The following is a 13446-nucleotide window of genomic DNA, read 5'->3' as shown; positions in this document are numbered from 1 at the left end:
CCCTAGTATTAAAGTAATCAACATCAGGCCTGTAACGCACAGGGGTGAGACATGAATTATGTGAATCACAGTTAGGGATGGGTTATCAGGCAGCTGAAGGAGTGCTGGCCATACACAGAACGACAGAAACAACTGCTCCTATCCCGTCTGGTTTGGAAACTTCCTTGATTCCTCAGTGAATGAGTCCAGACTCAAAGTCACAAAGACCTGTCCCAGCAACTCTGACTTCTGAAAAGATGGTGGCAGGTGAGAACAAGCAAGTTTGAATTGGACACAGCGTAACACTTCTCAGCTTGCTATAAATCATACCTCCATAATTATTAAATCACTACTCAAACAAGTTGTTTACATAGCTGCCTACCCACAAAGTTCAAGTGTTCCCAGATTATTGTACCTTGTTATATCTTTGCATGTCAGATAGAAGAATTCGTGTCACAACTTCTGTTTGTTCCTTATGAAAATACCGAAAGAACATTAATCACCCTATTTCTTCCTTTTCAAACTACATACAATGATCTTCTTGACTTGCATTATAAAGCAGGTAATCTGTCTTTTTACTATTTCTCTAGAAATCCACTCCAACGGACTATTATTGCTTTGTTTATATGGCTAGTTATTTAAATATAAATGTGCAGCACTAAAAATATATTCCAATCATATCAGCATTTCCAGAAAAGGAGGGAGCGGGGGGGGGGTGGGGGGGGGGTAGGCTTTAAGAAAAATTATTATACATAAATCTTATTGCCATTTTGGTTTTATTGCGGATTAATGCAGTTCTTCATGAGCAAACAACTAGTGCAGATTTGCACTGCCTACTGAAATAAGAATAAAATAACAGAAGCACCTGGTTGATAAGTGGGCTTTCATTGTGTTGTAGCAGGCAACAGCTGAACACAAACATATTACATAGTGTTCCAATTAGTGAAAAGACTGTTCATTAAAAAAGTCCTGGAAAAACACTTTGATATTAAGAGCAGTCTCCTGCTTTCACACCCAAGTCATAATACACTGCTCTCTCCATCATCTACAATACCAAGCAGAAATCCCTCACAAACTTACAAATGTGGGAACAGCATTGACCTTGTTTTACATCTTGCATGAAAGGTGCTAAGTCTAGTGCTAAAGAGACTGTTCATTATTAACTATAAAAACAATCTGACAAAAAGAAAAAAAAAACTAGGGGAAAAAGATCCCCATCCCCAAATCCCCTCAACCTTTTGACAGCTCTACTACAAGAAAGTCCTTTGCAAATCAAGCTGAAAAGGATGTATCACTAAAAGAAACTACTTAAATTAGCAGCTTGCCTAATATGCAAAAGCTTGCCTACCCTTGACTGGCTTTTTTTTGTGCTGAGGGTGCAAAACAGCTCTGCCAGCCTAGCAGCTGTGCAGCCACCAGCCAGGGGAGATCAGCATGCTTGTCTCCCCCTCCTTGGACACATACTCCCACCTTTTCATGTGACAAACCTTAGCCCTCATGTTGCTCCACAGTGAGCCAGTTCAGGGAGTTAAAACTGGCATCTAAAAATAAAATTTTTAAAAGACAAACAGGAAAAAGGAGCAGGCAGCAGGGAGCCAGCACAAGGCAAGGAGCAGGAGCACATCCCATGGGTTGGCCTTGCTGTAGTTCACAATCACACTTCTGACTGTCACATGCTTGAGACCGTTAGCAGAAAGCTGCTGTATTAATTAAAGGCCTCAGAAGGTTCCTAATAAGCAATTTCTGGCCAATCTAGCCGTGGCAGCTTAAAATGCTACTGCTCCCCAGTGGGTTGTTCCTTTCTCCTACAGCCAACAACCTTCCCTGCAGCAGAACTGGACAAAGAGTCTTCTCCCAGGAGCTCTGCACACCCTTGCACCAGTGGGCAATGTCCATCCCCTGTTTTGCTACTGCAAGAGGGGAAATTTCTCCAACCCTAATTTTTTCCTAAACTAAACCAATGTCTTTTTTCCCCTTAACAGAGAGAATATTCTAACATTAAACTTTAAAAAATCCCCGATTTAAAGCTTAACAGTGATCAAAATCAGTCAGCCTCCTCCCACTTCTCACAGCCCTCTATTAAGACAACTTTACAATAAAAGATAAATGTATTTGTGCATTTGGCAATTCCCCATGTGAATTTCTGGGAAGGGGGTCATGTAAATGAGTAGCCACCTGATTAGTAACAGGAAGCAAGCAATAGCCGATTATCACCAAAGATCAACATACTGTCATATGAAGTCTGCTCTGCATATCTCTTCCTGGGTAAGGTGGGCAACTTGTTGCTAGAAAACACACAGCTGTCTCTGCACACTGTTATTAATTCCCAGTGGTTGCAGTCCTTAAGAGTTGCCCATAAAAATGTACGAGCATCCAACACAGAGACCAAACACCTTTGGACAGTTACCTATTGATTTTTTCAACTGAGAATCATAGTTGGAAACTGGAGATTCACAACAAAAACATGCAGCTACATGGAAGCTACACTTCTCCTCAGCAATAACCTTTTGTTCATAGGCTTTGAAAAATGTATGATCTTTACATGGTGAAGACCACCCAATCTGATAGTTTATCAAGCCCATATACCAACAGTTTTGTTCGTCTCTCCCCAAAGCATTGAACAAACCAGCAACTTCTCTCATTTACATGGCAACTAGACAGCAATCCATTGCACAGCAGATTCAGTGTAACACTTGAATGCTTGGTTTTTGCCAAATGTTAGAATAATGCTGGCACTTTTCACCTTCACTGGCTGAAAGAAGTATTTACTGCTTAGGATTATCCTGCTGCTTCCCCTCAGACCTGACCACTACTAATACACACAGCTCAGATCAAAGTAAGTGTTTTCCATCCTTTTGAGTGTAAACTCAAATAAAGCTAAGTATTTTGAAGCACTAAGCTTGCCACTACTGCCACTGCCAATCCTCCCCAAACTCCAATTACTCTGTAAGAAGGGCTTGCAGTTTTGGACTTATCTGGAGGCTGCAAAGGGGCAAAGCTGTACATGTGCTCCTTTTCCTCTTTACCACCACCAGCAGCTGAAATCTGTAGCACCACAAAAGGCGGGCTGCAGACTTTCAGAACTGTTCCAGAATATTATTTCAATATAAAATAATGCATGTAAAAAGAAATGGAGATGGGAATTTTCGCATCAGATGCAAACCTGGTTGTGTAAGAAGCTTCCTCCAGTCCCCAGAGAGCAAAGGTATTAATTACTGACTACACTCTGACTAGCTGGAACCATTTGAAGCCTAACAGTGTCAGGCCAGTGCATTCAAAAATCCTGCTCCATCAAACAAAGTATCCAAGTGAGTTTCTGAACAAAATCTGCAGTATTAGATTAAATCTGCACACCTTCAACATAACAGCCATCTCTTTCCTTTATGGCTCTTCAATCAAACTATGATACTAGAAAAGGGGTTGAAACTGGAAAATTAAATAGATGTGATAAACCTTAAGCTGTGCTTGGCTGGGGGTTCTACTGTTGTGTTATTCTGCTTGGCATATATATATGTGAAATAAGGAATACTTGTCTCTGATCTCTTCACTGGTCCACAGCCAGGCTGGTAGGGATTTACCTCCCCCACAGATGCCTGCCAGCACCCACCTATCTACAGCTGAGTCCAGTAACTCACTGGGAGCATCCACTACCTAGTTTTGACCCAAGGGAAGGCTACACCAGGGATAGTTGGCACCAACAGGGACAGTGAGACCACAAGGCAATGTTAACTGCTAGCAAATTCACCCTCCACTCAGTTTGCTACAAGAACTTACACTTGCTGCTCATCCAGGCTCTTGTGCAAATTGTCTCTGAAACTGGAGGAGTTTGGATCAACTATAAATGCAAACTAAAACCACACACATGCTGCACACATGCATGAATCCCTATCCCCTTTATGTAAGGTGACCTGCTCTAGGCAGGGGGAGGAAATGCTGCCAGATTAGTCCCTGAACTGATGGACAGGGGGCCAGAAGGCTGCCAGATAGAGCAGCTGGGAAGAGGTGGGAAGAAGAAACTGGGAAAAGATTGCCTCCACAGTGCCAGCCTGCCATTACATTTAAAGAACTGAAAGGTCAAACCAGAGTCTTAAACTACTGAAGAAACTGGATTACAGTTTAAGAGAAGCAACCCAGAAAAGATCTGTCTGCAAAGAGGAAGCTCAGGGAGGAAAAGAAATAGGTAAAAGTCTGTGTTGGGTGTAAATGGAAACAAAGCAAGAACAGTCCCCTTCACAGCAACTAAAGTAACAACTGTAATATTATCTCAACAGCTCATGATGCTTGAAGAAGTTGTGAAGTGATGCCTTGCCTTCCATGAAAGCCAGAGAAAGTTTTCATCTTGGGTCTGTGTTGGGGCTGGGTTTTTTTGTTGTTGTTTTTAACCTGAAAAGTACCAAAAGCACTGAGCTCCCTATTATTATGCCTGAACCACCTAGCTGCCTCTCAAGGGTCTGAATTCCCTCAGCCCAAACCCACCAAATATTCTTCCAAGAATGTTTCACCCAGAGTACTCAAGTGCAGTTTCTGGAGACTGGTGATGTAGAAATCCCACTCATTTCTGAAGCTGGACTGTGCAGGGCACCAGAAGCAGGTACAGCGTAAGGGACAAGCCCTCCTGCCCCTTGCCAGCCCCAAGAGAGGAAGGGGATGTCCCCCTGGTTGCACTGACAGCTGCTCCTACAACTATACTCTGAACAAGAGATAAAAGTCTCCCTCAGGCTAACAATGAAGAAACCTGGCAAAAGGCCTCAATTCATTTTCTTCCTGCTATTATTTTTAATCCTAACCAGCTTCTTGAAGCTACTCATGGTGTGACCCTGCAAGCCATTATGAGAGCACAACTAAGGAATGAGGGGACCAACTAAAGCACTGAGGGAAGCAGAAATTCCTTAAGATAATGTGCAAGCATCAGGTTGGCTGTGAAATAATGACCACGGTGTCCCAGGATCACACCAACAGTAGATGTCACCTAAATAGCTCAGCAGAAATAATTTTCAATCCCCCGATGTATCTCATAAAGCCCAAAATCAGCCCACAAATATCTTTGCCCTGACCAGCAGTAGGATGTAATAAGCCTTGCAAAATTTCTACCAGTATGGAAGATAACACAAATTTTACTCTGATATGCCTGATGAGCTAAGTGGGCACATTAGTTAAGAGTTTTAGTTTGTTGCTTGGGTGCACAGAAAAGATTGTGGGGACCAGGGATATGAAACAGTGGAACAAGAACAGGAGGGTGTCCCGGAAAGCACCAGTCTCCTCACCCCATCAGGCTTCTCAGTGGAATTATAAAGTCATACAGGAAACAGGAATACTTCTTTTGTTTGAAAGAAAACTGTTGTTGTTGTTATTATAACTGTATGGTGTGTTTTGGCTTGGAACTAGGATGCAATAAGTGTGGAGGAAAAAAGGTTGAGGAAGCATTTCTGATCCTGTCTTTTAAGTGGCATTTTTTAGACAGCCTGTTTCCGTTCTTACTTCACAGAGAGGACAACTCCCAGCCACCTGCATTCTCAGCATATTTTCTATAATAGATTGGCTTGAGGTCTATGATTTTAACCCACATTTTGCACATTCAGTGAGTTCTGGGAAAGAGGAGGCAGCTTGCTGCAGCAGTATCTCAAAGTAGTCTTTTGCAACCAATACCCACCACACTCCCTTACTATGCAGTTCCTCTTCTCAGAAGCATCTGTTCTGTCCTTTCCTATCTTTTTAACGTTACATGGTTTCATTCACTGAAAATTAGAAATACCAACAATAACAGTAACTACTTTAGTGATGCTTTCCTTGAACTTGCACACACATACATATTGACATGACCTGAGAGGCAAACGCCAGGAGAGGAGAGAGTCTTAAGGCATTTAAATTAGCATTCACCTACTGTAAAATAATAACGGCTTTTCCATGCTTTCCAAAACAGCAACGAGAACCATCTATACCAACAGGTGAAGCAAAGCTTGCTATATCTTTGCTGTTCATAGAAGGAATCCATGCTGCAACATCTGTTTATGGTAAGGCAGTAGGTGCGACCACAACCTACTGATAACATAATGCAACACTCTAAGAGACAAAGCAGAAAGGCTCTACTTTAATCATAGCGCACTACTGACCTTTTCCTTGAGGGCCCTTCTTCAAAATCTGAAGAACTAACATCGTTGCTTGTTGAGGACACTTGCGATGCATCGTCCTTCTCATTCTCCAGCTGTTCTGATCCTGGTCCTAATCCTTTAGATTGGCCATTAGTGAGAAGTCCTGCAAACATGACAAAGGAGTACACAATATTCAAAACCTGCATTACCAGTGATTTTATAAAAATTCACATGTGACACTTACAATAGAGAGCTGATGTCCAAAGCAACTGTCTTGCAAAGAGATAGACTGACAACATTGATTTTGTATAGAGGTACTTTAATAAAAATCTGCCAGCCTGCCTGCTTCTGATTTGGTTAACTCTAAGACCCCAATCTCAAATAACTCCAATATAAGTGTTTGCAATAGTGTTTATAATCTTGTCACTTTCAAAAAGGGACATATCTTAGTCAAATTCATCCTTGTTTTACAGAATTCCTGTGACTGGCATAGATGAGAGTCTTTTGCATTTATCTGTGGATTCATATAAAATTAAGCTGCCATTTGGTCCAATTTGACATCATCTTGCTCTTCATTCTGGTGCCTCCAACTACTGCAATTTATGATCCTTTGAAAAAAATCCTGCATCCCAAAGAAGTGAACATCAAATGTCCATTTCCTGACTTTGATTCTTCTGGCCAAGTGTCACTCATCTACAGAAACTCCAGACTGCCAGAAAAGGTACATAGGGCATCAAAGGTACACAGGACACAGCTGCCTTCCCTTTTGTGCCTTTTCTCTCCTGGAGAAATAATACAGCAAGCAGAGTCCCACACAGATGGAAGAGAGCATTGGACCTTTGCAAGCATAACTTTTAACAAATTTTGTGTATTCTATGCCACCAAGTAACTACAATATAATATGACTCTTACAAACAACAGCAGATAGGCAATGAAACCACTCATACTTAAGGAAGAATTAAAATAGTAACATATTCTTCAGGAGGCTCTGGGATGAGAGGGAGGAAACAATTTTATTAGCTCACTCTTTACTCCATGTTATAAGAGCTTATTACCAGAGGAGCTGCAATTTCATCCAGGAGAATGCTTTCTCATCTCTCCACCCAAATAGTTTTACAAATGGCATAACAAAGCTTTGTTTCACTGCTGTACTTCCTCAGAGAAATGTTGATAAGACTTCTCTCCCTCCTTTAGCCATTTCAGTCTCTCTTTCAAAAACTGCACCTTAGAAAAGAAAATGTGGCGGGGAAGGGGGTGGGGGCTACGCTTTCCAAGATGAGCCAGGCAGTGAGGCTGGTCAGAGTACTAAACTGAAAACATTTACTAAGAACTGCAGTTCAAGAATTTCCACCAGCACTACATGAGTGCCAGACCATTTCGGACCTCTGTTTTCAGGAAAATCACCATCCAGCACCACCAATGCACTTACTCATTGCATAACCAAGCATTCCGCCAAGCTCAGCTCCGAAGAGACATCGAAGCATAACCAGAGCAAGAGCAAAGACACCTGCTCTGGTGAGCTGCTGTCTCTAAGCACTGGAAGCCTGGCCACAGTTGAAGCCAAATGCTCCTTCCTCACAAGGCCATTTATTCACTGGTCGCTTGGGCATTACGACTGCCAGGGGGCTCTGAACTTCACCAATTCCAATCTAATTGCTCTGACTGCCCATTTTTAAACAGCCTAATCCAAAGCCTGCATCATATCTCTCACTCTCATTTTACCAACTGAAGTCTGCTCATATTCGTTGTGAACTATACCACATTTCTGCTGACTTGGGCTATGTGATGGCCCCATGCTGCAGTTTTTGCATATGCTGTTTTAAAAACTTCACCTACAAAGCAGAAACATGGATTGTTTTTTTTCTGGGGAAGAGTCAGTGAACTGGTAGCTCAATTTTTTTCCCTAATACACAGCCCACAGAGCAGAAGTTGAAACTACACACCAATTTTTGCATTAAATTGTCTCTTCTAGCCAGCTCCAGACTGTCAGGGAGAAGTAAAATGACCCAGTTTACATTTTCTCTCCCCTTTTGTTGAATTCCTTTTGATATTTCCTTTCCATTAAAGGGATCTCAAACTGTGACCCAACAAATAAAACAAATTTCAGTATCAGCACATGATACTACAAAAGGGTTTGTAGTGTAACAACACAATCATATGACGTAGGGTGACAGCATCCCTTCAAAGCATTCCCGAGGAAATGAAGGCAAACTTTGAAAAAACACTGAATAGATTATATTTCTATGCTGAACTCACTCCCTCTAGAAGCCCTAGTGCCTAAGTTTATTCTTATAAAAGTTTCAACTTTTGCTTTGCATTTTTCCATGAAACCACTGCTGATAAAATTTACAATTTTTGAACTCCAGGGAAGTCTAAATCAAGCATATCATTTGAGGCCTGACACTCAGTAACTTAACTCTTATGGCAGAATTTGATTAGGTTTTCCAAAAGCAATATTTGTTCTGGAGACTTGCCATATGTAAAACCCAGGAACCTGAAGTATATGAGTCAAGAAAATCACCTTTCAGGCTGTCAACTTGCATGCACTTGGAAGGCAATTTTTATTCATCCTTTCACCCTGCCAAACCATCAGCTCACTTGGGAGACAAGCATGATTTGTGTTCCTCAAGGAAAAAAGTATCGGTTTGCCTACCATTACTCATCATAACCAGCACCATTCCAAGACGCAGTAATATTGCCGATAACTGATGTTAGCTATCGCCCGCTGGAACCAACTAAAACAAGTGCCCTGAAAGAGAGGCATAAAACTACAAATGAGAGATACTGATAAATACTGGGAATGGGTGTCATGTTCTACAGGTTTTCAGGGCAAGCACAATTGCAAAATCCACTCTGAAGTGATGAAAGGCACAGACAGCCACAATCCAAAGCCTCCTTTCAAGCTCTGGAGAGAAAGCACATGCTGAAGCAGGCTGTTATACAGTTTACTGCCACTCGATCATTTTTATATCAAATGCATTCAGCTTGCCCCCAGATACCTTTCCCTTCAAATGCCATTCCTGTTATCTCTAACTGCAATAAGCCACATTCTTTTCTGCTGTGCATCAGCTGGGAGCCATGAAAGGTCTGGAAGCCTCAGGACAGGATGGGGACCCCACAGTTTTGCCAAGTGATACTCAGGCACTCCCATCACCATTAATGAGTTGGTACCAGTGCAGTGGACAGGTCACACAGGTCTGCTGGTGCACTTAAAGAGCATCAACCCATGTGAGTTTGACTCTCCAAGGCCAACCACACTACAGGAAGCAGCAGGCATTCATATTTCTTAAAAGCTGAGTAGTACAGTTGTGTACGTATATAAAGAGAGAAAAGCAACTGAGCAAGAAAACACTCTTTTGTACAGTCTGGAAAGCTGAACCACTCCAAGGAGTGGCTACTTCAGAGCACCCAGCAACAGTCAAGGAATCAGCAAGCCCTCCAGAGCCAAATCAAATCAAAGGGACAAATAGTTCCTCTACTGCTTTTCCATGGCTGTGCCCTTCAGCCTCTAAAACCACAATGCCAGCAAGCCCTGGCTCCTGTCGAAGCCCATGACATTCTCAGCTGCTGGAGAGCTGGCAGAGGCTGCCTGCCCCTTGCCCACTAGGCTCATCTCAGCCCTAGCTCTCACTGCCTTCTCCCCTGGCAGCTGGACTCATGACCAGCCACCAGACCTGAATAACTAGGCAGAATAAATCAGGGTTGATAAAAATAAGACTTTATTCCTGTAATAGAAAGTGTTTCTTTTAAAAGTCAAATTAGATTTTTCAAAAAAAATAAACCTCATTAAAATTAAGTTTGAAAGTACAGCAACTTGCATTATAAGTCACTGTAGGATTTCAGTTATTAAAATGACTTACATGAAATAATTTATATATACAGAGAAGCACTGCATATTTGCTGTCAAAGTTTAAAAGGAACTGAACAGTTCAAAGTCACTGAATAAACACTACCTTAATTAAGTCAGTAATAATGAATTATTTTATTAAGCCACAATACAAGAACTTGCATATCAAATGACATCTATGACCCTTTAAATACACTGTTCTGGCTCTAACTGATCAAGACTAGACACTTTCAGAGAAAGGCCAATTACTAATTCCTAATAATTAAAAAGGGTAGCTTAAAACTGAACCATAGAGATCTTAACATCCTCTCTAAAATGCATTTTAGTCACATAAATGTCAACTTCACCATTTTCCCAAATTTGTTTTTAAACTTCCACAAATGCTGCAATACCAAACCGCAGGTTTAGATACATGCTGCTTAAAAAGACCAAAACAAAAAGAGCTTCCATTTATCAGTACTGAGAAAAAGCAGCAAACGTCACTTTTTCATCCACTGTTACAAGTGAGAGGAAGTACAAAAGCCCTTTCTGCATACAAGTCATTATTGAAGAGACTTCTATAACCTCCTATTTATTTGCCTTCCACACTGAATGTTTTCAGATCTGTCTGGGGCTACAAGTCTGTTTGTTTTTTCACATGCAGGAAGGGCTCTGCTCTGAGAGCTGAGCCATACCCTCTAGGGTGATCCACACAGAGTACGGATATTATGGCTTTACAACCTGCCCACAGCGTGCTCCCTCTTGTTCCCACTCCATCTCACTGCCCCCTTTGCTGCTCAGCTGTAGCTTGTAGCTGAGCAGAGGTCTTGCTGAGCCTACTCCAGCAACCAGAACATCCCTCTCACCAAAAACAGAGTGTGTAAAGAACAGTTAAATCTGCTTAAATTAGCTTATTATAGGGGCATTGTGCTGACTCAAGTGGATTGCTTCTCATAAGAGCCTAGCAAGTAAGACTTAACAATACCAGCACACGCAGGGCTTAATTTACATTGGTACACATTTGCTGACCTTACTGGTTTTGGTGATAACACACCCAGCAATCTACAACTCTTCTCAAGTCATGATCTAACTCATCTCTGGTCATCTGGAGAGATGACTGACAGGCACATACAGGACAGGTCTTGGGAGCATCTGAAGATGTGATACAAAATCCCAGTACCTGGGAATGCACCATATAATAAAACATGATGTTAACTCTAAATACATAGAAGGAAAACTGAGGAGGAAGAGAGGAGCAGAAAGCAGCAACATAAGAGAAGACAGAAAAAAAGTAAGGGAGGGTTTGGAGTTAGTTGGTTTTGAAAATAGATGAGATTGCAATTACTGGTATGTTCTTCATTATTAAAGTTACTGAATAATCGGGAAACCAAAGGGGAGCATCTGAGCAAATTTCAGCATCATGTGGTTAGTTAACTAAGTGGTTGGGTGAAGAGACTTTCACAATGTTTCCAAAACACTATTTCCACATCACTTACTCTAATGCCAACAAGGCATCTCAGCATGAACATTTCCATGTTCTTACAATAGAGCAACACCTATTTTAGCTTGCTGTTTCCCAGTCCTAAGGCAGCTTAGGAAAAAAAATACATTCAATTGTATTTCCAGTCAGTTCTCACAGTCAGAGGCAACCCACAAAGCCATTATGTTAGGAAAATCAGCAGTCAACACCCCACAAACACAAGCCAAAGATATCAAAACCATTAAATGACCTAAACAAAGACAATTTCAACATGACCATGTTCACAGTTTTCTATATGAGATAACGTCAGAGGGTCCACAGTCCAAGGGAGCCATCCTGCAGATCTCAACAATATGTGAAATATGTAAATCTGCTCCTGGGTTCTTTTTGACTACACAGGGACACTTTTCTTCCCACTGCCAAGAGATTCTGGGTTGGTTTCCCCCCTGGCACTCCTTTCCCTGCAGTCCTCCCTGGTCCCTGCAAGCTGAACTGCTCTGGGCTGATAGAAAAGGTCCAGTTTCCAGGGCAAGCAGCAAAACAAACACAAGTTACAGTAAGTTTAAAAAGGGATTTACCCAAGGCAGCATTCTCAATGTGCTAGGATGACAATGCTCCTTATGAGAGCATGTAATAAATAGCAGGGACTGTAGTTACATAGCCATGGAGCTAGAGTTCTGTTCCCTTATGGAGTAACATGCCTGTCCAAACTTCAGCTGTGCAGTCATGGGAGTTGTACAGGAAAGCTTTGTTTAAAAATATTAATGATTTCTTTCTTTCTGCACCATCTCATTTAGGAGAGCTGACACAAAAGTTAGAAAGCAAAGGGTTTAACCACAGTGTTATAAAGTCTGAGGGTTAACCATCCCACACCATGGTCTGGAAGTTTAGTACCACCTGAACATGGACAAAGTCTTGAGCATAAGCACACCATGGAAGACCACCAACATGAATTCTATGCCTAAAATAGAAAGGGAAAAAATTACTATCTTCAGCTCTTTATTTACTCTGGCCATCAGTTTCACAAAGGTACAGAATGTTTCGCACACATTCTGTACAAAAATCAAAACCAGCAATAAACTGGTGGCTCACCTATACCTCTTGTTTTCCTTCAACCTTGTAGATATTGCCTACCTAGACTTTAGTACAGTCTTTCACACCATTTCCCACACACTTTGCTTGAGAAACTGGCTGCTCATGGCTTGGATGGGTGCAGTGTTTGCTGGGTTAAAAACTGGTTATATGGCTGGGCCCAGAGAGTGGTGGTGAATGGCATTACATCCAGTTGGCAGCTGGTCACTCATGGTGGTCCCCCAGGGCTCAGTGTTGGGGCCAGCCCTGTTTAACATCTTCATCGATGACCTGGACCAGGGGATTGAGGACACCCCTCAGTCAGTTCACAGATGACACCGAGTTGGGCAGGACCACTGATCTGCTGAGGGTAGAAAGGCTCTACAGAGGGATCCAGAGAGGCAGGAAAGCTGCCCAGCAGGAAAGAACCTGGGGTTGCTGGTTGACATCTGGCTGAACAAGAGCCAGTGTGTGCCCAGGTGACCAAAAAGCCAATGGCATCCTGGCCAGCAGGACCAGGGCAGTGATTGTCCCCCTGTACTCAGCACTGGTGAGGCCACATCTCGAGTGCTGTGCTCAGCTCTGGGCCCCTCCACAAGAAAGACACCGAGGTGCTGGAGCGTGTCCAGAGAAGGGCAAAGGGGCTGGGAAAGGGTCAGGAGCACAAGTCTGATGAGGAGCAGCTGAGGGAGCTGGAGTTGTTTAGTCTGGAGAAAAGGAGGCTCAGGAGGGACCTTATCACTCACTACAGCTGCCTGAAAGGAGGGTGTAGCCACATGAGGATTGGTCTCTTCTCCCAGGTAACAAGCAATAGGACAAAAGGAAATAGCCTCAAGTTGTGCCAGGGGAAGTTTAGACTGGATATTTGGAAAAAACTTCTTCACAGAAGAGGGGATCAAGCACTGGAACAGGCAGCCCAGGGAAGTGGTTGAGTCAGCATCCCCAAAGGTATTTAAAAGATGTGTATATGTAGCACTTTGGAACATGGTTTAGTGGTAGAG

The 13446-nt window shown here is 42.4% G+C and overlaps 1 protein-coding gene across 1 annotated transcript in view; it reads right to left on the bottom strand.

Moving 5' to 3' along the window:
• The window catches only part of JARID2 (jumonji and AT-rich interaction domain containing 2), a 213779-nt gene that overhangs the window by 86692 nt on the left and 113641 nt on the right, over positions 1–13446 (bottom strand). The window contains exon 3 of the mRNA XM_082284973.1: positions 6090–6231. Coding sequence (XP_082141099.1) covers positions 6090–6231 — 142 coding nt within the window. The remainder of the gene's footprint in view (positions 1–6089; positions 6232–13446) is intronic.

The sequence above is a fragment of the Coloeus monedula genome, assembly GCF_965178545.1.
Source record: "Coloeus monedula genome assembly, chromosome: 1".
Taxonomy (NCBI): Eukaryota; Metazoa; Chordata; class Aves; order Passeriformes; family Corvidae; genus Coloeus; species Coloeus monedula.
Note: the sequence above shows the minus strand (reverse complement) of the source record. Positions and strands in the feature narration are given on the sequence as shown.